Source organism: Somniosus microcephalus, chromosome 31 (assembly GCF_052327205.1).
Source record: "Somniosus microcephalus isolate GS21.2 chromosome 31, FLI_Smic_1.0, whole genome shotgun sequence".
Lineage (NCBI taxonomy): Eukaryota > Metazoa > Chordata > Chondrichthyes > Squaliformes > Somniosidae > Somniosus > Somniosus microcephalus.
This window is the reverse complement of record NC_141017.1, coordinates 41935408-41957205: the sequence shown is the minus strand read 5'-3', so window position 1 is coordinate 41957205 and position 21798 is coordinate 41935408. Positions and strand designations below refer to the sequence as shown.

Here is a 21798-nt window from a genome sequence, read left to right as displayed (position 1 = left end):
TGATTCCTGGGATGGCGGGACTGTCGTATGAGAAGAGATTGAGTAAACTAGGCCTGTATTCTCTTGAATTCAGAAGAATGAGAGGTGATCTCATTGAAGCATACAAAATTATTACAGGGCTTGATAGGATGGATGCTGGGAGAATGTTTCCCTTGGCTGGGGAGTCTAGAACCAGGGGCCACAGCCTCAGGATAAAGGGTAGGCCATTCAGGACTGAGATGAGAAGAAATTTCTTCACACAGAGGGTGGTGAATCTTTGGAATTCTCTACCCCAGAGGGCTGTGGAGGCTCAGTCATTGGGTATATTCAAAACAGAAGTTGATAGATTTCTGACTAGTAAGGGCATCAAGGGATATGGCGATAGGGCCGGTGAATGGAGTTGAGGCAGAAGATCAGCCATGATCTCATTGAATGGTGGAGCAGGCTCGAAGGGCCAAATGGCCGACTCCTGCTCCTATTTCTTATGTAAACAATGAACTTTCTGGAGCTGTGAACCAATGTTAAAAAGGAAGTTCCTCACAGACGGTGCGCGGTTTAAACATCAGTTTCAGTTCCCCAGTCAGTAACCACACAGATTTCAGACAAGGTCAGCGGGGCGGTCCTGGTCACAAAGACATCACCAGTCAGCTCAGCACTGACGCAAGAGTGTGTTTCGGGAGCCTCAGGATACTGCTTTGGTCTAAAGCTGCTCTCAACTAATGCAGCCACGGGAGACGCAGAAATAAACCGCCGCATATTCCCGGGGATGGGACAATCCTCGCCCCTCTGTTAGGACTTGGGATTTCTCCCAACACGTTTAATTTGTGCTCACAGCAGAGAGGCAGACACGGGGGGTAGATCTGGACCTCGTGCGAGTCAGCAGCCAGTTTTACATCTCTCCTGAATGTTATTTAGTCACTTAATGAACACCACTGTTCTGCCAGAAGTGACTGCAGTCGATGCAGCCCCAGTCCTCAGCCTGTGGGAGCAGGAATGCTAGAAACACAAGATGAATGGACTCCTTACCTTGTGGGTCTACCTCCTTGGCAATCTTGAGTGCGTCTGAGTTGGCGAGGTCAGAGTTTGCTGGAGTGACAGCCAGGATGAGGCAGTTGTCCCTGCTGATGAACTGCATTATCATTTCCTTGATCTGGTACTCTATGTCGGCCGGCTGGTCACCAACCGGCACCTTGGTGATACCCGGCAAGTCGATCAAAGTCAGATTTAAAACTAGCAAGAGAAAGGCAAGTGAAAAGACTGAATTAGGACCAATAATTACTCAATGGCTGAACACTGAGGAAACTGCACTATTCCTGCAAAATACTGAGCCCGACCCCGTCCTCACCCGATAGGCACTGAACCCAACCCCACACAACTCAAATTGTGTTTCTCGCTCAATAGGGGCAGGTTTGAATTATCGGCATCCCCACACGAGCCTCCAGAAAGCTTTGTGCTGTCTGTGGAGTGAGCAGCTGGGGCCAGGCGAGAGCTGGTTCGGTCCTGCCTGCACTCTCCTGTCCTGGTATGACGCACCCAATCAAACGGCCCACAAGACCTTGAACCTCCAAGGCTGCCGTCACTGCAACTCCAGAAAGTAGCCGAGTCATAGCTGCGAGTACCTGTGGACGCTGCGCCCTCGGATTTCCTGCAGATTCTACCGTTTACATCTCCCCATTTTTGAACCAGTGACTACACAATAAATACAGAGAAGGAGATCACAGCTTGTGAACACCACTCCTATTCAGCAAAGTCTCAAATGCCTGTGGATGCTGCTCCCCTCGTGAGGAGGTTTGCTAGTGCTGTTGGGGAGGGTTTAAACTAATTTGGCTGGGGAATGGGCACCAGCATGTAACATTAGAAAGGGGAAATGAAGTGCTCAAGAGTACAAAAGCGTGGAAATTGTGATGAATCTGTATAAAACATTGGTTCGGCCCCCAACTGGAATAGTGTGCCCAATTCTGGGCACCGCACTTTAGGAAGGATGTGAAGGCCTTAGAGAGGGTGTAGAAAAAATTTACGAGAATGATTCCAGGAATGAGGGACTTCAGTTACGTGGACAGACTGGAGAGGCTGTGGTTGTTCTCCTTGGAGCAGAGAAGATTGAGAGGAGATTTGATAGAGGTGTTCAAAATCATGAGGGATCGGGACAGAGTAGATAGAGAGAAACTGTTCCCATTGGCAGAAGGGTCGAGAACCAGAGGACACAGATTCAAGGTGATTGGCAAAAGAACCAAAGGTGACATGAGGAAAAACTTTTTAACGCAGCAAGTGTATAAGATCTCAAATGCACTTCCTGAAAGGGTGGTGGAGGCAGACTCAATCTTATCTTTCAAAGGGAGTTGGATAAGTATGTGAAGGAAAAAAGATTTGCAGGGCTACAGGGAAAGGGCGGGGGAGTGGGACTAGCTGAGAGTCGGCACGGACTCATACGAACATACGAATTAGGAACAGGAGTAGGCCACTCGGCCCCTCGAGCCTGCTCCGCCATTCAATAAGACCATGGCTGATCTGATTACTCCACATTCCCGCCTACCCCCCGATAGATTCTTGGTAAGCAAGGGGGTGAAAAGCAATCTACCTCTGCCTTAAAAATATTCAAAGACTCCGCTTCCACCGCCCTCTGAGGAAGAGAGTTCCAAAGACTCAACCCTCCGAGAAAAAAATTCTCCTCATCTCTGTCTTAAATGGGCGGCCCCTTATTTTTAAACAGTGACCCCTAGTTCAAGACTCTCCCACAAGAGGAAACATCCTCTCCACATCCACCCTGTCCAGACCCCTCAGGATCTTATATGTTTCGATCGAGTCACCTCTTACTCTTCTAAACTCCAGTGGATACAAGCCTAGCCTGTCCAACCTTTCCTCATAAGACAACCCGCCCATTCTAGGTATTAGTCTAGTAAACCTTCTCTGAACTGCTTCCAACGCATTTACATCCTTCCTTAAATAAGGAGACCAATACTGTACACAGTACTCCAGATGTGGTCTCACCAAGACCCTGTATAACTGAAGCATAACCTCCCGACTTTTGTATTCAGTTTCCCTTGCAATAAGCAATAACATTCTATTAGCTTTCCTAATTACTTGCTGTACCTGCATACTAGCCTTTTGTGATTCATGCACTAGGACATCCAGATCCCTCTGCATCTCAGAGCTCTGCAATCTCTCACCATTTAGATAATATGCTTCTTTTTTATTCTTCCTGCCAAAATGGACAACTTCACATTTTTCCCACATTATGCTCCATTTGCCAGATCTTTGCCCACTCACTTAACCTATCTATATCCCTTTGTAGCCTCATGTCCTCTTCACAATTTACTTTCCTACCTATCTTTGTGTCATCAGCAAATTTAGCAACCATACCTTCGGTCTCTTCATCCATGTCATTTATATAAATTGTAAAAAGTTGAGGCCCCAGCACTGATCCCTGTGGCATACCACTCGTTACATCTTGCCAATCAGAAAATGACCCTTTATGCCTACTCTCTGTTTCCTGTTAGCTAGCCAATCTTCTATCCATGCCAATATGTTACCCCCTACACCATGAGCTTTTATTTTCCGCAATAACCTTTGATGGGCCACCTTATCAAATGCCTTCTGGAGATCTAAGTACAGTACACCCCTTTATCCACAGCACGTTACTTCCTCAAAGAACTCCAATAAATTGGTTAAACATGATTTCCCTTGCATAAAACCATGTTGACTCTGCTTGATTACTTTGAACTTTTCTAAGTGCCCTGCTATAACGTCTTTAATAATAGCTTCTAACATCTGCCCTTATTTAAGTTTAAAATACTAGTCTTGGACCACTCTTCTCTCTCTCAAACTGAATGTAAAATTCAATCATATTATGATCGCTGCTACCTAGGGGCGCCTTCACTATGAGGTCATTAATTAATCCTATCTCGTTGCACAATACCAGGTCTAGTATAGCCTGCTCTCTGGTTGGCTCCAGAACATACTGTTGTAAGAAACTATCCCGAAAACATTCCATGAACTCCTCATCTATGCTACCTTTGCCCATCTGATTTTTCCAGTCTATATGCAACTAAAATCCCCCATGATTATTGCCGTACCCTTCTGACAAGTTCCCATTATTTCTTCCTTTATACGCCATCCTACCATGTGGTTACTGTTAGGGGGCCTGTACACCACTCCCACAAGTGACTTCTTCTTGTTATTATTTCTCATCTCTACCCAAACCACTTCTACAACCTGGTTTCCTGAACTTGGGTCATCCCTCTCTATTGTGCTAATACCATCATTAATTAACAGAGCCACCCCTCCACCTTTTCCCACCTTCCTAAATGTCATGTACCCTTCAATATTCAGGTCCCAATCTATGTTATCCTGCAGCCATGTTTCTGTAATGGCTATCAGATCATATTTATTTATATCTATTGGCGCTATCAGTTCATCTGTTTTGTTTCGAATGCTACGTGCATTCAGATGCTGAGCCTTTAGTTTTGTCCTTTTATTATTTTTGTAACCTCTAGCCTTATCTGTTGATTTACACTTAGATTTGTACTCTCTATCCCTACCTGTCACGGTCTGTTTATCATTTCCCATATTAATACCTTTCTCTAATCTTTGAATTACATCTTCCCAAATTTGATTACATGCCCCCAATATTTAGTTTAAAGCCCTCTCTACCGCCCTAGTTAGCTCGGCAGGCCGAATGGCCTCCTTCAGTGCTGTAACCATCCTATGCTTCTATAATCTTCATCTCCTAGATCTGGCTCGATCCCTTCAATAGATCACAGCACTGTCACGAACAACCAGCTCTCAGTGCAGGACCCGTGCAGACTGCACCCTCGCCACATGAGACCTATCTGTAGGAAGCTGCCAGGCACAGTTGGAGAGTGTGACCCTGCAGTGCAGTCACGACGTGCCTGCGCTGAGCAGTTTGACGATCTCACTCACCATGTGGAGAATGCACTCTCAGGTTGATGGGAATTGAAGAGATCCCTTTATTGTTCCCTGTAACTCTGTCCGTCTCAGCTTCGATTTCCTGCCGAACCTCATCAAAATCTGTAAACTTCTTCCCTTTGCAGTGCAGAAACTCAGCATGCTCTGCAGGAGAAAACAGTGTTACACAGGTGTAGTTAGAGCCCTAGGACAATGTGTGCTGCAATAGGATAAAGGACCCTTCAGACAAAGGCACAAGGATTCCAGCCCTTTCAAAAACATCGACCAAAATCCCGACTGTGCTTCAAAATAAAGTTAGGCTGTTATCAGAGACGCTGGCACATGGGGAGCGGAGCATCGATTGTGCATTAGAGAGAGCCGTGTGTCAGGCATTGATCGTGTTAGAGGGAGCCGTGTGTCGGGTATTGATTGCGTTAGAGGGGGCCGTGTGTCGGGTATTGATTGTGTTAGAGGGAGCCGTGTGTCGGGTATTGATTGTGTTAGAGGGAGCCGTGTGTCAGGTACTGATTGTGTTAGAGGGAGCCGTGTGTCGGGTATTGATCGTGTTAGAGGGAGCCGTGTGTCAGGTATTGATCGTGTTAGAGGGAGCCTTGTGTCGGGTATTGATCGTGTTAGAGGGAGCCTTGTGTCGGGTATTGATCGTGTGTTAGAGGAAGCCGTGTGTCGGGTATTGATTGTGTGTTAGAGGGAGCCATGTGTCAGGTACTGATTGTGTTAGAGGGAGCCTTGTGTCGGGTATTGATCGTGTTAGAGGGAGCCTTGTGTCAGGTATTGATCGTGTGTTAGAGGGAGCCGTGTGTCGGGTATTGATTGTGTGTTAGAGGGAGCCTTGTGTCAGGTATTGATCGTGTGTTAGAGGGAGCCGTGTGTCGGGTATTGATTGTGTGTTAGAGGGAGCCATGTGTCAGGTACTGATTGTGTTAGAGGGAGCCGTGTGTCGGGTATTGATTGTGTGTTAGAGGGAGCCGTGTGTCGGGTATTGATCGTGTTAGAGGGAGCCGTGTGTCGGGTATTGATTGTGTGTTAGAGGGAGCCGCGTGTCGGGTATTGATTGTGTGTTAGAGGGGGCCGTGTGTCGGGTATTGATCGTGTTAGAGGGGGCCGTGTGTCGGGTATTGATTGTGTGCTAGAGGGAGCCGTGTGTCGGGTATTGATCGTGTTAGAGGGAGCCGTGTGTCGGGTATTGATTGTGTTAGAGGGAGCCGTGTGTCGGGTATTGATCGTGTGTTAGAGGGAGCCGTGTGTCGGGTATTGATCGTGTTAGAGGGAGCCGTGTGTCGGGTATTGATTGTGTTAGAGGGAGCCGTGTGTCGGGTATTGATCGTGTGTTAGAGGGGGCCGTGTGTCGGGTATTGATCGTGTTAGAGAGAGCCGTGTGTCGGGTATTGATTGTGTGCTAGAGGGAGCCGTGTGTCGGGTATTGATCGTGTTAGAGGGAGCCTTGTGTCGGGTATTGATCGTGTGTTAGAGGGAGCCGTGTGTCGGGTATTGATCGTGTTAGAGGGAGCCGTGTGTCGGGTATTGATTGTGTGTTAGAGGGAGCCGTGTGTCGGGTATTGATCGTGTTAGAGGGAGCCGTGTGTCGGGTATTGATCGTGTGTTAGAGGGAGCCATGTGTCAGGTACTGATTGTGTTAGAGGGAGCCGTGTGTCGGGTATTGATTGTGTGCTAGAGGGGGCCGTGTGTCGGGTATTGATCGTGTTAGAGGGAGCCTTGTGTCGGGTATTGATCGTGTGTTAGAGGGAGCCGTGTGTCGGGTATTGATCGTGTTAGAGGGAGCCGTGTGTCGGGTATTGATCGTGTTAGAGGGAGCCTTGTGTCGGGTATTGATTGTGTGTTAGAGGGAGCCTTGTGTCGGGTATTGATCGTGTTAGAGGGGGCCGTGTGTCGGGTATTGATCGTGTTAGAGGGAGCCTTGTGTCGGGTATTGATCGTGTGTTAGAGGGAGCCGTGTGTCGGGTATTGATCGTGTTAGAGGGAGCCGTGTGTCGGGTACTGATTGTGTGTTAGAGGGAGCCGTGTGTCGGGTATTGATCGTGTGTTAAAGGGGGCCATGTGTCAGGTATTGATCGTGTTAGAGGGAGCCGTGTGTCGGGTATTGATCGTGTTAGAGGGAGCCGTGTGTCGGGTATTGATCGTGTGTTAAAGGGGGCCATGTGTCAGGTATTGATCGTGTTAGAGGGGGCCGTGTGTCGGGTATTGATCGTGTTAGAGGGAGCCGTGTGTCGGGTACTGATTGTGTGTTAGAGGGAGCCGTGTGTCGGGTATTGATCGTGTTAGAGGGAGCCGTGTGTCGGGTATTGATCGTGTGTTAGAGGGAGCCATGTGTCAGGTACTGATTGTGTTAGAGGGAGCCGTGTGTCGGGTATTGATTGTGTGTTAGAGGGAGCCGTGTGTCGGGTATTGATTGTGTGTTAGAGGGGGCCGTGTGTCGGGTATTGATCGTGTTAGAGGGAGCCGTGTGTCGGGTATTGATCGTGTGTTAGAGGGAGCCATGTGTCAGGTACTGATTGTGTTAGAGGGAGCCGTGTGTCGGGTATTGATTGTGTGTTAGAGGGAGCCGTGTGTCGGGTATTGATCGTGTGTTAGAGGGAGCCATGTGTCAGGTACTGATTGTGTTAGAGGGAGCCGTGTGTCGGGTATTGATTGTGTGTTAGAGGGAGCCGTGTGTCGGGTATTGATCGTGTGTTAGAGGGAGCCGTGTGTCGGGTATTGATTGTGTGTTAGAGGGAGCCGTGTGTCGGGTATTGATCGTGTGTTAGAGGGAGCCATGTGTCGGGTACTGATTGTGTTAGAGGGAGCCGTGTGTCGGGTATTGATTGTGTGTTAGAGGGAGCCGTGTGTCGGGTATTGATCGTGTTAGAGGGGGCCGTGTGTCGGGTACTGATCGTGTTAGAGGGAGCCGTGTGTCGGGTATTGATCGTGTTAGAGGGAGCCGTGTGTCAGGTACTGATTGTGTGTTAGAGGGAGCCGTGTGTCGGGTATTGATCGTGTTAGAGGGAGCCGTGTGTCGGGTATTGATTGTGTGTTAGAGGGGGCCGTGTGTCGGGTATTGATCGTGTTAGAGGGGGCCGTGTGTCGGGTATTGATCGTGTTAGAGGGAGCCTTGTGTCGGGTATTGATCGTGTGTTAGAGGGAGCCGTGTGTCGGGTATTGATCGTGTTAGAGGGAGCCGTGTGTCGGGTATTGATTGTGTTAGAGGGGGCCGTGTGTCGGGTATTGATCGTGTTAGAGGGAGCCGTGTGTCGGGTATTGATTGTGTGTTAGAGGGGGCCGTGTGTCGGGTATTGATCGTGTTAGAGGGAGCCGTGTGTCGGGTATTGATCGTGTTAGAGGGAGCCGTGTGTCGGGTATTGATTGTGTGTTAGAGGGGGCCGTGTGTCGGGTATTGATCGTGTTAGAGGGAGCCTTGTGTCGGGTATTGATCGTGTGTTAGAGGGAGCCGTGTGTCGGGTATTGATCGTGTTAGAGGGAGCCGTGTGTCGGGTACTGATTGTGTGTTAGAGGGAGCCGTGTGTCGGGTATTGATCGTGTGTTAAAGGGGGCCGTGTGTCAGGTATTGATCGTGTTAGAGGGAGCCGTGTGTCGGGTATTGATCGTGTTAGAGGGAGCCGTGTGTCGGGTATTGATCGTGTGTTAAAGGGGGCCATGTGTCAGGTATTGATCGTGTTAGAGGGGGCCGTGTGTCGGGTATTGATCGTGTTAGAGGGAGCCGTGTGTCGGGTATCGATTGTGTTAGAGGGAGCACTCTGTTGCTTTGTCAGGGCCCAAGTAGACCTCAAGCAATCCCGGCTACAGTTATAGGTTAGTGAAGGGTCCCACACGCTGCTGTCCCCAAACCGTGGCAACACCCAGAGACACGCTTACCCGTTTTTGCATTGATAAGCTGCAGAACGAGCGGCCGGCGAGTGACAATCCCAGAGCCACGAGGAAGGAAATCCCTGGAAATAGAACAGAGCATTGAGCATTTCCTCCACGGAATGGTGACAGTCATGAATTGCCAACCAAAAGCGACAGGACCCGTATATAAAGAACAGCAGGGAAACGAGAACACTCTCCCCGTGTACAGAATCTGGAGTATATTCCCACATTACTCCAGAGAACACTCTCCCCGTGTACAGCACAGAATCAGGAAACTCTCTGTTAATCGGCAAAATTCAGGAGTAGGTTCAGGTAAGTTTTACTTCATATTAGTGACAGTTCCTGGATCTGTGGCTGTGTAACTGGGGTTCATGCATTTGTTGCTAACAGGGATCGTTGGTCTGTGGCCGGAGTTCCTGCACATGTTGCTAAGCAACAGGGAAGCCTGGATTTGTTGCTGTGTACGGAGCTCTCCTACCTTTTAACTATACCTCTCTGTAATCCGGACTTTGATAAACTGGCACCACGCCGGTCCCGTTGGTGCCAGATAATAAAGAGTTTCCTGTATATTCCTTTACTCCGGATATACTCATCATTCTGTACTGTGCGGAGAGTGATCACCCCTTTACTCTCAGTAACTGGACCGGAAGCTATATCGCAGCAGCTCACAGATTAAAGGGGGAAGCAGAGTTGGCCAAAACTTGGTTTAAGGTGATGCTCTTCCTCCGACAGTCGAAGTTGAGAGATGTTGGGGGATCCCGTGTGTGACGGGGCGGGGGGGACCGAGCCCGCGCGTGACGGGGCGGGGGGGACCGAGCCCGCGCGTGACGGGGCGGGGGGGGACCGAGCCCGCGCGTGACGGGGCGGGGGGGGACCGAGCCCGCGCGTGACGGGGCGGGGGGGGACCGAGCCCGCGCGTGACGGGGCGGGGGGGGACCGAGCCCGCGCGTGACGGGGCGGGGGGGGACCGAGCCCGCGCGTGACGGGGCGGGGGGGGGACCGAGCCCGCGCGTGACGGGGCGGGGGGGGGACCGAGCCCGCGCGTGACGGGGCGGGGGGGGACCGAGCCCGCGCGTGACGGGGCGGGGGGGGACCGAGCCCGCGCGTGACGGGGCGGGGGGGGACCGAGCCCGCGCGTGACGGGGCGGGGGGGGGGGACCGAGCCCGCGCGTGACGGGGCGGGGGGGGGGGACCGAGCCCGCGCGTGACGGGGCGGGGGGGGGGGACCGAGCCCGCGCGTGACGGGGCGGGGGGGGGGACCGAGCCCGCGCGTGACGGGGCGGGGGGGGACCGAGCCCGCGCGTGACGGGGCGGGACCGAGCCCGCGCGTGACGGGGCGGGACCGAGCCCGCGCGTGACGGGGCGGGACCGAGCCCGCGCGTGACGGGGCGGGACCGAGCCCGCGCGTGACGGGGCGGGACCGAGCCCGCGCGTGACGGGGCGGGACCGAGCCCGCGCGTGACGGGGCGGGACCGAGCCCGCGCGTGACGGGGCGGGACCGAGCCCGCGCGTGACGGGGCGGGACCGAGCCCGCGCGTGACGGGGCGGGACCGAGCCCGCGCGTGACGGGGCGGGACCGAGCCCGCGCGTGACGGGGCGGGACCGAGCCCGCGCGTGACGGGGCGGGACCGAGCCCGCGCGTGACGGGGCGGGACCGAGCCCGCGCGTGACGGGGCGGGACCGAGCCCGCGCGTGACGGGGCGGGACCGAGCCCGCGCGTGACGGGGCGGGACCGAGCCCGCGCGTGACGGGGCGGGGGGGGACCGAGCCCGCGCGTGACGGGGCGGGGGGGGACCGAGCCCGCGCGTGACGGGGCGGGGGGGGACCGAGCCCGCGCGTGACGGGGCGGGGGGGGACCGAGCCCGCGCGTGACGGGGCGGGGGGGGACCGAGCCCGCGCGTGACGGGGCGGGGGGGGACCGAGCCCGCGCGTGACGGGGCGGGGGGGGGACCGAGCCCGCGCGTGACGGGGCGGGGGGGGACCGAGCCCGCGCGTGACGGGGCGGGGGGGGACCGAGCCCGCGCGTGACGGGGCGGGGGGGGGACCGAGCCCGCGCGTGACGGGGCGGGGGGGGGACCGAGCCCGCGCGTGACGGGGCGGGGGGGGGACCGAGCCCGCGCGTGACGGGGCGGGGGGGGACCGAGCCCGCGCGTGACGGGGCGGGGGGGGACCGAGCCCGCGCGTGACGGGGCGGGGGGGGACCGAGCCCGCGCGTGACGGGGCGGGGGGGGACCGAGCCCGCGCGTGACGGGGCGGGGGGGGACCGAGCCCGCGCGTGACGGGGCGGGGGGGGACCGAGCCCGCGCGTGACGGGGCGGGGGGGGACCGAGCCCGCGCGTGACGGGGCGGGGGGGGACCGAGCCCGCGCGTGACGGGGCGGGGGGGGACCGAGCCCGCGCGTGACGGGGCGGGGGGGGACCGAGCCCGCGCGTTGACGGGGCGGGGGGGGACCGAGCCCGCGCGTGACGGGGCGGGGGGGGACCGAGCCCGCGCGTGACGGGGCGGGGGGGGGACCGAGCCCGCGCGTGACGGGGCGGGGGGACCGAGCGACGGGCCGAGCCCCAGTGTGACGGGGCGGGGGGTCGAGCCCGAGTGTGACGGGGCGGGGGGCCGAGCCCGAGTGTGACGGGGCGGGGGGCCGAGCCCGAGTGTGACGGGGCGGGGGGGCCGAGCCCGAGTGTGACGGGGCGGGGGGCCGAGCCCGAGTGTGACGGGGCGGGGGGCCGAGCCCGAGTGTGACGGGGCGGGGGGCCGAGCCCGAGTGTGACGGGGCGGGGGGCCGAGCCCGAGTGTGACGGGGCGGGGGGACCGAGTCCTGTACAGGTTGTTACACGGCTCGGTTCACCAATGGAGAAGGACAGGATTTAACAAACAGGTTGCTCAGAATCTGCTGCAACATTTCCCAGTGAATAAAGGCTGTTCGTCACAATATCGCACAAAAACCACGTCCCCCTCCCCCGCACTGTCCGTCACTGAACCCCCTCCCCCGCCCTGTCCCGTCACTGAACCCCCTCCCCCGCACTGAACCCCCTCCCCCGCCCTGTCCGTCACTGAACCCCCTCCCCCGCACTGAACCCCCTCCCCCGCACTGAACCCCCTCCCCCGCACTGAACCCCCTCCCCCGCACTGAACCCCCTCCCCCGCACTGAACCCCCTCCCCCGCACTGAACCCCCTCCCCCGCACTGCCCGTCACTGAACCCCCTCCCCCGCACTGCCCGTCACTGAACCCCCTCCCCCGTCACTGCCCGTCACTGAACCCCCTCCCCCGCACTGCCCGTCACTGAACCCCTCCCCCGTCACTGCCCGTCACTGAACCCCCTCCCCCGTCACTGCCCGTCACTGAACCCCTCCCCCGCACTGAACCCCCTCCCCCGCACTGAACCCCCTCCCCCGCACTGCCCGTCACTGAACCCCCTCCCCCGTCACTGCCCGTCACTGAACCCCCTCCCCCGCACTGTCCGTCACTGAACCCCCTCCCCCGCACTGCCCGGCACTGAACCCCCTCCCCCGCACTGTCCGTCACTGAACCCCCCTCCCCCGCACTGAAACCCCCTCCCCCGCACTGTCCGTCACTGAACCCCCTCCCCCGCACTGCCCGTCACTGAACCCCCTCCCCCGCACTGTCCGTCACTGAACCCCCCTCCCCCGCACTGTCCGCCACTGAACCCCCTCCCCCGCACTGTCCGTCATTGAACCCCCTCTCCCGCACTGTCCGTCACTGAACCCCCTCCCCCGCCCTGTCAATCACTGAACCCCTCCCCTCCCCCAGAGATGAGATTGGCGATGGAAATGGAAAACTGCAGCAGAAACAGTGGGGGAAGAAGCTATAATGGCTTTTAAAATGAAAGTGGATACATATAAGTTAAGAGTTTGTGGAATTGGCAGGGGCTGGGTCTAATTGGATGGTGTTGCGGTGTTTCTGTATTGAGGTCGGTCTGTACATGTTCAGCATTTTAAACTCCCTCCTCTGGTCTCGGGCATTCTCCTAATTTCCCCCAGACCTGGTTTTCCTCATTCTTTCATGTTGCTCAACTCCACCTCGGGAGCCGTCACACTTCCTGCTTTTCATCCCACTCTCAGCTGGCCCTGCTGCTGTCTTGTTATGTGTCCTTGTTTAATGTTGGGGTCTCTGCCACTTTAGGCAGTGCCCAGGTGTGGAACAGACTCTGAGGATTGCTGTTGATGTTAAGAGGAGGCTGAATGAATATCGGGTTGAGGATTCACAGACTTGCAGAGGAGGATTGCGTGCTGACCCAGGCCCAGGGAAGGCCATGCTGGGGAGGAAGGTGGCCAGAGACAGGTGCTGCAAGGTGTAAGCTGCAGTTATCGCAGCACAGCAGCAGTTGTTTGTTCACTGGCGCAGTTGGTTCCCTGCGACATGTTTGTTCACTTTAATCACATCCTGAGGGAGTGGATTGAGCAACAGCGACAGGTGCTGCACGGAGCCCCCAGGAGTTCCCGTCTATGTGTGACCGGCCGGGGGTGATTGGACCGGGCTTTGGGGGGGGGGGGGGGGGGTGCGGGGACCAGGTTGGGGTGCAAGGGCCTTAATGTCCACATCCTGTGTGGAACAATAAATCTCTAACCTCTCCCTTCAATATTTTGATGATTTTAAAATTTATGCCATCGTTACCAACCAGTGGATAGAGTTTCCTAATTCTCATCAAAACCCCTCATTACTTTAGACCCCCCAATAACCTGCTCATCGTTCCTTATAATGAAAGCCTCTCATCCCTGGGATCACCTCACCAAATCTCCTCCACACCTGTGCCAAGGCACAGCATCCTTTCTAGAACCCCAAGTCTCTGTTCTGCCAATCCTTTTAAAGTTTTACCATTTAGTGTCCATCATTACCCTACATTAAACTACACCCGCCGTCTATCCAATCCACGTCCTCCTGAAGTCGCTCACAATCGTCTTCAGTTAACCGCACTCCCTACTTTTGTCTCATTTGTAAATTTGGATGTTGTGTCCCCGATACTCAAACCCATCTACAAATCATCACATATGGAATGATCCCTATACTGACCACACCTAAGAACATCAGACTCCACCCTCCCATATTACACTAGTCAGGAGCCCGGCAAAGTACATAGAATCATAAAATGACAGAATGGTTACAGCACAGAAGGAGGCCATTCAGCCTGTGCCGGCTCTCTGCAAAAGCACTTGAGCTAGTCCCACTCCCCGCCCTTTCCCCGGAGCCCTGCACGCTCTCCAATTCCCCACACAAAGATAGCAAGTTGATAAAAGGTTCACGTGGTTCTGGTATTATCTTGCTCATAAGATCATTTCCATGCAGGCTCTGTGAAGACTAAGAATACAGTGTGTTGCCCAACCCAACCACTGCCATGTGAAGGAAATGAGAACTAGCTTGCATGTCTTAATGAAAGGCTGAACAGGCTGGGGCTCTTTTCTCCAGAAAAGAGAAGGCTGAGGGGGGTGACCTAATATAGACCTAAAATTATGAGGGGGTTTGATAGGGTCGACGTAGTGAAGGTGCTTCCACTTGTGGGGAGGAGACCAAAACTGGCTATGAATATAAAAAGTCACATAATAGGGATTCTGAAGAAACTTCTTTATCCCAAGGTGAGAATGTGGAACTCTCTACCACAGGGAGTGGTTGAGGTGAATAGCATTGATGCATATAAGGGGAAGCTCGATAAACACATGAGGAAAAAAGGAATAGAAGATTATGCTGATAGGGTGAGAGGAGGCTTGTGTGGAGCATAAACACTGGCACAGAGCAGTGGGGCCGAATGGCCTGTTCCTGTGCTGTAAATTCTAAGTAATGAAGCAACTGGTTTAAATAGGACGGGCTGTCTGGAATAATTACACCAGTGGACAAACCGTTTACATGTGCAATTGTAAGCTCCAGAGGCAAAGCCTTACAAGACAGTAAGAGAATTTACAACAATAGGAGGGAGACAATATTTGGCTACAACCAGAGACCCGATGAATCCTTGAAAGTGAGTGTGCGAGTAGAAATTATAGAAAGGACATTAAAGCCAGAGAGCATACAGTGTAGATTCACCATTTTACCCCACAGATGGGAAACGATTCCAAGGAGGGCTGCAGATACTGGGGACTGTTACGGTGAACAGACTGAGTCAGTGACTTTAACCACATTCAAATTCATCAGAGGCCCTGGAGTAAAGTTCGATTCCAGAGACTGTGGGGGTGCCAAGATCCATTGCCCTGGGACCAAAGCTTTGGGGGGGGGGGGGGGGGGGAAACAGGGGGGAGAACACCTGGGGGCTGCAGTTCCTGGGGGTGGTTCCTGGGGGCTGCAGTTCCTGGGGGTGGTTCCTGGGGGTGCAGTTCCTGGGGGTGGTTCCTGGGGGTGGTTCCTGGGGGCTGCAGTTCCTGGGGGTGGTTCCTGGGGGTGCAGTTCCTGGGGGTGGTTCCTGGGGGCTGCAGTTCCTGGGGGCTGCAGTTCCTGGGGGTGGTTCCTGGGGGTGCAGTTCCTGGGGGTGGTTCCTGGGGGTGGTTCCTGGGGGTGGTTCCTGGGGCTGCAGTTCCTGGGGCTGCAGTTCCTGGGGCTGCAGTTCCTGGGGCTGCAGTTCCTGGGGCTGCAGTTCCTGGGGCTGCAGTTCCTGGGGCTGCAGTTCCTGGGGCTGCAGTTCCTGGGGCTGCAGTTCCTGGGGCTGCAGTTCCTGGGGCTGCAGTTCCTGGGGGTGGTTCCTGGGGGCTGCAGTTCCTGGGGGTGGTTCCTGGGGGTGGTTCCTGGGGGTGGTTCCTGGGGGCTGCAGTTCCTGGGGGTGGTTCCTGGGGGTGGTTCCTGGGGGCTGCAGTTCCTGGGGGTGGTTCCTGGGGGTGCAGTTCCTGGGGGTGGTTCCTGGGGGTGGTTCCTGGGGGTGCAGTTCCTGGGGGTGGTTCCTGGGGGTGGTTCCTGGGGGCTGCAGTTCCTGGGGGTGGTTCCTGGGGGCTGCAGTTCCTGGGGGTGGTTCCTGGGGGTGGTTCCTGGGGGCTGCAGTTCCTGGGGGTGCAGTTCCTGGGGGTGGTTCCTGGGGGTGGTTCCTGGGGGTGCAGTTCCTGGGGGTGGTTCCTGGGGGTGGTTCCTGGGGGTGGTTCCTGGGGGTGGTTCCTGGGGGCTGCAGTTCCTGGGGGTGGTTCCTGGGGGCTGCAGTTCCTGGGGGTGGTTCCTGGGGGTGGTTCCTGGGGGCTGCAGTTCCTGGGGGTGGTTCCTGGGGGTGGTTCCTGGGGGCTGCAGTTCCTGGGGGTGGTTCCTGGGGGTGGTTCCTGGGGGTGGTTCCTGGGGGCTGCAGTTCCTGGGGCTGCAGTTCCTGGGGGTGGTTCCTGGGGGCTGCAGTTCCTGGGGGTGGTTCCTGGGGCTGCAGTTCCTGGGGCTGCAGTTCCTGGGGGCTGCAGTTCCTGGGGGTGGTTCCTGGGGGTGGTTCCTGGGGGCTGCAGTTCCTGGGGGTGGTTCCTGGGGGTGGTTCCTGGGGCTGCAGTTCCTGGGGGCTGGTTCCTGGGGGCTGCAGTTCCTGGGGGTGGTTCCTGGGGCTGCAGTTCCTGGGGGTGGTTCCTGGGGGCTGCAGTTCCTGGGGGTGGTTCCTGGGGGTGGTTCCTGGGGGCTGCAGTTCCTGGGGGTGGTTCCTGGGGGTGGTTCCTGGGGGTGGTTCCTGGGGGTGGTTCCTGGGGGCTGCAGTTCCTGGGGGTGGTTCCTGGGGGCTGCAGTTCCTGGGGGTGGTTCCTGGGGGTGCAGTTCCTGGGGGTGCAGTTCCTGGGGGTGGTTCCTGGGGGTGGTTCCTGGGGCTGCAGTTCCTGGGGCTGCAGTTCCTGGGGCTGCAGTTCCTGGGGCTGCAGTTCCTGGGGGTGGTTCCTGGGGCTGCAGTTCCTGGGGGTGGTTCCTGGGGGTGGTTCCTGGGGCTGCAGTTCCTGGGGGTGGTTCCTGGGGCTGCAGTTCCTGGGGCTGGTTCCTGGGGGCTGCAGTTCCTGGGGGTGGTTCCTGGGGGTGGTTCCTGGGGGCTGGTTCCTGGGGCTGCAGTTCCTGGGGGTGGTTCCTGGGGGTGGTTCCTGGGGGTGGTTCCTGGGGCTGCAGTTCCTGGGGGTGGTTCCTGGGGGTGGTTCCTGGGGGTGGTTCCTGGGGGTGGTTCCTGGGGGCTGCAGTTCCTGGGGGTGGTTCCTGGGGGTGGTTCCTGGGGCTGCAGTTCCTGGGGGTGGTTCCTGGGGGCTGCAGTTCCTGGGGGTGGTTCCTGGCTGGGGCTGCAGTTCCTGGGGGTGGTTCCTGGGGCTGCAGTTCCTGGGGGTGGTTCCTGGGGGCTGCAGTTCCTGGGGGTGGTTCCTGGGGGTGGTTCCTGGGGGCTGCAGTTCCTGGGGGTGGTTCCTGGGGCTGCAGTTCCTGGGGGTGGTTCCTGGGGCTGCAGTTCCTGGGGGTGGTTCCTGGGGGTGGTTCCTGGGGGTGGTTCCTGGGGGTGGTTCCTGGGGGCTGCAGTTCCTGGGGGTGGTTCCTGGGGGCTGCAGTTCCTGGGGGTGGTTCCTGGGGGCTGCAGTTCCTGGGGGTGGTTCCTGGGGGTGCAGTTCCTGGGGGTGGTTCCTGGGGCTGCAGTTCCTGGGGGTGGTTCCTGGGGGCTGCAGTTCCTGGGGCTGCAGTTCCTGGGGGTGGTTCCTGGGGGCTGCAGTTCCTGGGGGTGGTTCCTGGGGGCTGCAGTTCCTGGGGGTGGTTCCTGGGGGCTGCAGTTCCTGGGGGTGGTTCCTGGGGGCTGCAGTTCCTGGGGGTGGTTCCTGGGGGCTGCAGTTCCTGGGGGTGGTTCCTGGGGGCTGCAGTTCCTGGGGGTGGTTCCTGGGGGTGGTTCCTGGGGGCTGCAGTTCCTGGGGGTGGTTCCTGGGGGTGGTTCCTGGGGGTGGTTCCTGGGGGTGGTTCCTGGGGCTGCAGTTCCTGGGGGTGGTTCCTGGGGGTGGTTCCTGGGGGTGGTTCCTGGGGGTGGTTCCTGGGGGTGCAGTTCCTGGGGGTGGTTCCTGGGGGTGGTTCCTGGGGGTGGTTCCTGGGGCTGCAGTTCCTGGGGGTGGTTCCTGGGGGTGGTTCCTGGGGGTGGTTCCTGGGGCTGCAGTTCCTGGGGGTGGTTCCTGGGGGCTGCAGTTCCTGGGGGCTGCAGTTCCTGGGGCTGCAGTTCCTGGGGGTGGTTCCTGGGGGTGGTTCCTGGGGGTGGTTCCTGGGGCTGCAGTTCCTGGGGGTGGTTCCTGGGGGCTGCAGTTCCTGGGGGTGGTTCCTGGGGCTGCAGTTCCTGGGGCTGCAGTTCCTGGGGGTGGTTCCTGGGGGTGGTTCCTGGGGGTGGTTCCTGGGGCTGGTTCCTGGGGGTGGTTCCTGGGGCTGGTTCCTGGGGGTGGTTCCTGGGGCTGGTTCCTGGGGGTGGTTCCTGGGGCTGCAGTTCCTGGGGGTGGTTCCTGGGATCCCAGTTTTGCACCCAAGCTGTCCACAATCAGGCACCTGCCGTGTGACATTCACCCTGTGAAATCTGGGTTAAAGTGACGCTCCGGCACACCATATGAACAATGAGGACCCCTGACCCCGGCCAGAAACATAGAAGAGCAGGGGTAGGCCATTCGGCCCCTCAAGCCTGCTCCGCCATTCAATGAGATCATGGCTGATCATCCAAATTCAGTACCCTGTCCCTGCCTTCTCCCCATATCCCTTGATCCCTTTAGCCTTAAGAAATATATCTAACTCTTTCTTGAATATATTTAATGAATTGGCCTCAACTGCCTTCTGTGGTAGAGAATTCCACAGGTTCACCACTCTCTGGGTGAAGAAATTCCTCCTCATTTCTGTCCTAAATGGTTTACCCCTTATCCTTAGACTGTGACCCCTGGTTCTGGACTCCCCGACCATCGGGAACATCCTTCCTGCATCTAGTCTGTCTAATCCTGTTAAAATTTTATAAGTTTCAATGAGATCCCCTCTCATTCTTCTAAATTCTAGCGAATATAAGCCTAATTGACCCAATCTCTCCTCATACGTCATTCCTGCCATCCCAGGTATCAGTCTGGTGAATCTTCGCTGCATTTCCTCCATGGCAAGAACATCCTTCCTCAGATAAGGCGACCAAAACTGCACACAATACTCAAGGTGTGGTCTCACCAAGGCCCTGTACAACTGCAGCAAGCCATCCTTGTTCCTGTACTCGAACCCTCTTGCTACGAAGGCCAACATACCATTTGCCTTCTTAACCGCCTGCTGCACCTGCATGCTTACCTTCAGCGACTGGTGCACAAGGACACCCAGGTCTCGTTGCACTTCCCCTTCTCCCAATCTATTGCCGTTCAGATAATAATCTGTCTTCCTGTTTTTGCCACCAAAGTGGATAACCTCGCATTTATCCACATTATACTGCATTTGCCATGCATCTGCCCAATCACCCAACCTGTCCACGGGGCTGAATCTAGGATCCTTGACCTCTGCCCTCGCCAGGGGCTGACACCTGACCATAGTGTTAACCCCTGTCCCTCCCCTGACCCCAGGGGCTGACCCCCGACCGCAGGAGCTGACCCCCGCCCCCCCGACCGCAGGAGCTGACCCCCGCCCCCCCGACCGCAGGAGCTGACCCCCGCCCCCCCGACCGCAGGAGCTGACCCCTGCCCCCCCGACCGCAGGAGCTGACCCCCGCCCCCCCGACCGCAGGAGCTGACCCCTGCCCCCCCCCCGACCCCTGCGGCTGACCCCAGGGGCGGATCATTCCCCGGAGGTTCTGCCCTGTAGCCGGCGGGAGCACAGGCAGAGCCCAAGCCGTGGCCCACTCACGGGGAAGGGGAGCAGTGAATGTCGCCAAGCCCCAAATCAGAGCCCGGGGCCGCCCATCGGCTACTGTCCCGCGGAGAACAAGCACCGCCCGAGGCCCTGAGTCTGTCCCCGGCCTCTCCCTCGAGTCTGCCCCCGGCCACTCCCTCTCCCCCGAGTCTGTCCCCGGCCTCTCCCCCCGGCCCCGGCCTCTCCCCCGGCCCTCACCTGCCCACGAAGTTCTCCAGCACCGAGCTCTTGCCGGCGCTCTGCCCGCCCACCACGGCTATCTGCGGCAGGTCGAGGTTGCAGTTCTGGCCGATGGAGCTGAAGGCGTCCTGCAGCTTGTTGACGAGCGGGATCAGGTCCTCCATCCCGCGGTTCCCCATGGTGCCGCTACCGGACTCGCCGCCCGCCCGACTCCCGGCGCCTGCGGCCTGCTCTTCCGCCCCGCCCGCCCGGTCATTGGTCATCGGCCCTGCCAATCACCTCCCTCCCACCAATCACACCGCAGATTGACACCGGGAGGCTGAGCTTCTTCACACGTCAATCACACAAACATCCGCAATCTGATTGGTAGCTCCATCCGTCAATCATATCGCTTCTCAACCTGATTGTATTATTAAGGCGTCCATGTTGAATGATGCCCGCCCACTCGGTCAGCTATTGGCTAGAGGTTGCTGCCAATCATCCCGATTCGGACGCTGATTGGTCTTCCTGCCACACTTGAATACAATAGTCCCGCCGTCCTCGCTGCTGAGTGGCTGTTCCTCCCTATCAATCAGTGCTTCTCAACCGCTGATTGGACAATAATGAGGTCATCAGGAAACATGCGCCCGCCCCCTCCGAATTGCAGCGAACGGACAAGTTCGATTGGCTCTTCTAAAGTGTCGCACCTTGACAACGGTTACCATCGCCATGGAAATGGCCGCTTCCGGGATTGAGTCATAGAGTCATAGAGTTTTACAGCACAGAAAGAGGCCCTTCGGCCCATCGTGTCTGCGCCGCCCAAGAGTGCGGTCACTGAGCCATGTAATGGCAGCCAATACACAGAGCTGTGTATACACAGACCCGGCACCGAGAGCTGTGCATACACAGGCCCCGCACACATAGAAACATAGAAGATAGGAGCAGGAGTAGGCCATTCGGCCCCTTGAGCCTGCTCCGCCATTCGATGAGATCATGGCTGATCATCCAAACTCAGTACCCCGTACCTGCCTTCTCCCCATATCCCTTGATACCTTTAGCCTTAAGAAATACATCTAACTCCTTCTTGAATATATTTAAAGACTTGGCCTCAACCGCCTTCTGTGGTAGAGAATTCCACAGGTTCACCACTCTCTGGGTGAAGAAATTCTTCCTCATCTCTGTCCTAAATGGCTTACCCCTTATCCTTAGACTATGACCCCTGGTTCTGGACTCTCCGACCATCGGGAACATTCTACCTGCATCTAGTTTGTCCAGACCTGTCAGAATTTTATAAGTTTCGATGAGATCCCCTCTCATTCTTCTAAACTCCAGCGAGTATAAGCCTAATCGACCCAATCTCTCCTCATACGTCATTCCTGCCATCCCAGGGATCAGCCTTGTGAATCTTGCTGAACTCCTTCAATGGCAAGAACATTCTTCCTCAGATAAGGCGACCAAAACTGCACAGTACTCAAGGTGTGGTCTCACCAAGGCCCTGTACAACTGCAGCAGGACATCCTTGCTCCTGTACTCAAACCCTTTCGCAATGAAGGCCAACATACCATTTGCCTTCTTCAGCGCCTGCTTCACCTGCATGCTTACCTTCAGCGACTGATGCACAAGGACACCCAGGTCTCGTTGCACTTCCCCTTCTCCCAATCTATTGCCATTCAGATAATAGTCTGCCTTTCTGTTTTTGACACCAAAGTGGATAACCTCGCATTTATCCACGTTATATTGCATCTGCCACGCTTCTGCCCAATCACCCAACCTGTCCAAATCATCCTGGAGTTTCTCGGTATCCTCCTCGCAGCACACACGCCCACCCAGCTTTGTGTCGTCTGCAAACTTGGAGATATTACATCTAGTTCCCTTATCTAGATCATTAATGTATATTGTGAATAGCTGGGGTCCAAGGACCGATCCCTGCGGTACCCCACTAGTCACTGCCTGCCACTCGGAAAAAGACCCGTTAATTCCTACTCTCTGCTTTCTGTCCACCAACCAGTTCTCTATCCAAGTCAATACCTTGCCCCCAATCCCATGTGCCTTAACTTTACACGCTAATCTCTTATGCGGGACCTTATCAAAAGCCTTTTGAAAGTCCAAATACACATCTACTGGT

At 56.7% G+C, this 21798-nt stretch overlaps 1 protein-coding gene across 5 annotated transcripts in view; it reads right to left on the bottom strand.

Annotated features, from left to right (window-relative positions):
- Positions 1 to 19957, bottom strand: part of dnm2a (dynamin 2a) — a 95487-nt gene extending 75530 nt beyond the window's left edge. For 2 of the 5 annotated variants that reach the window (XM_085971957.1, XM_085971959.1), the window contains exons 1-4: positions 19713 to 19957; positions 8773 to 8846; positions 4900 to 5049; positions 1006 to 1209 (exon numbers count right to left, since the gene is read on the bottom strand). In XM_085971957.1, the coding sequence (XP_085828083.1) occupies positions 1006 to 1209; positions 4900 to 5049; positions 8773 to 8846; positions 19713 to 19957 (673 nt within the window). The remainder of the gene's footprint in view (positions 1 to 1005; positions 1210 to 4899; positions 5050 to 8772; positions 8847 to 19712) is intronic. The other 3 variants (XM_085971961.1, XM_085971956.1, XM_085971960.1) reach the window with 2 other exon arrangements.
- Between the last annotated feature and the right edge of the window lie 1841 nt (positions 19958 to 21798).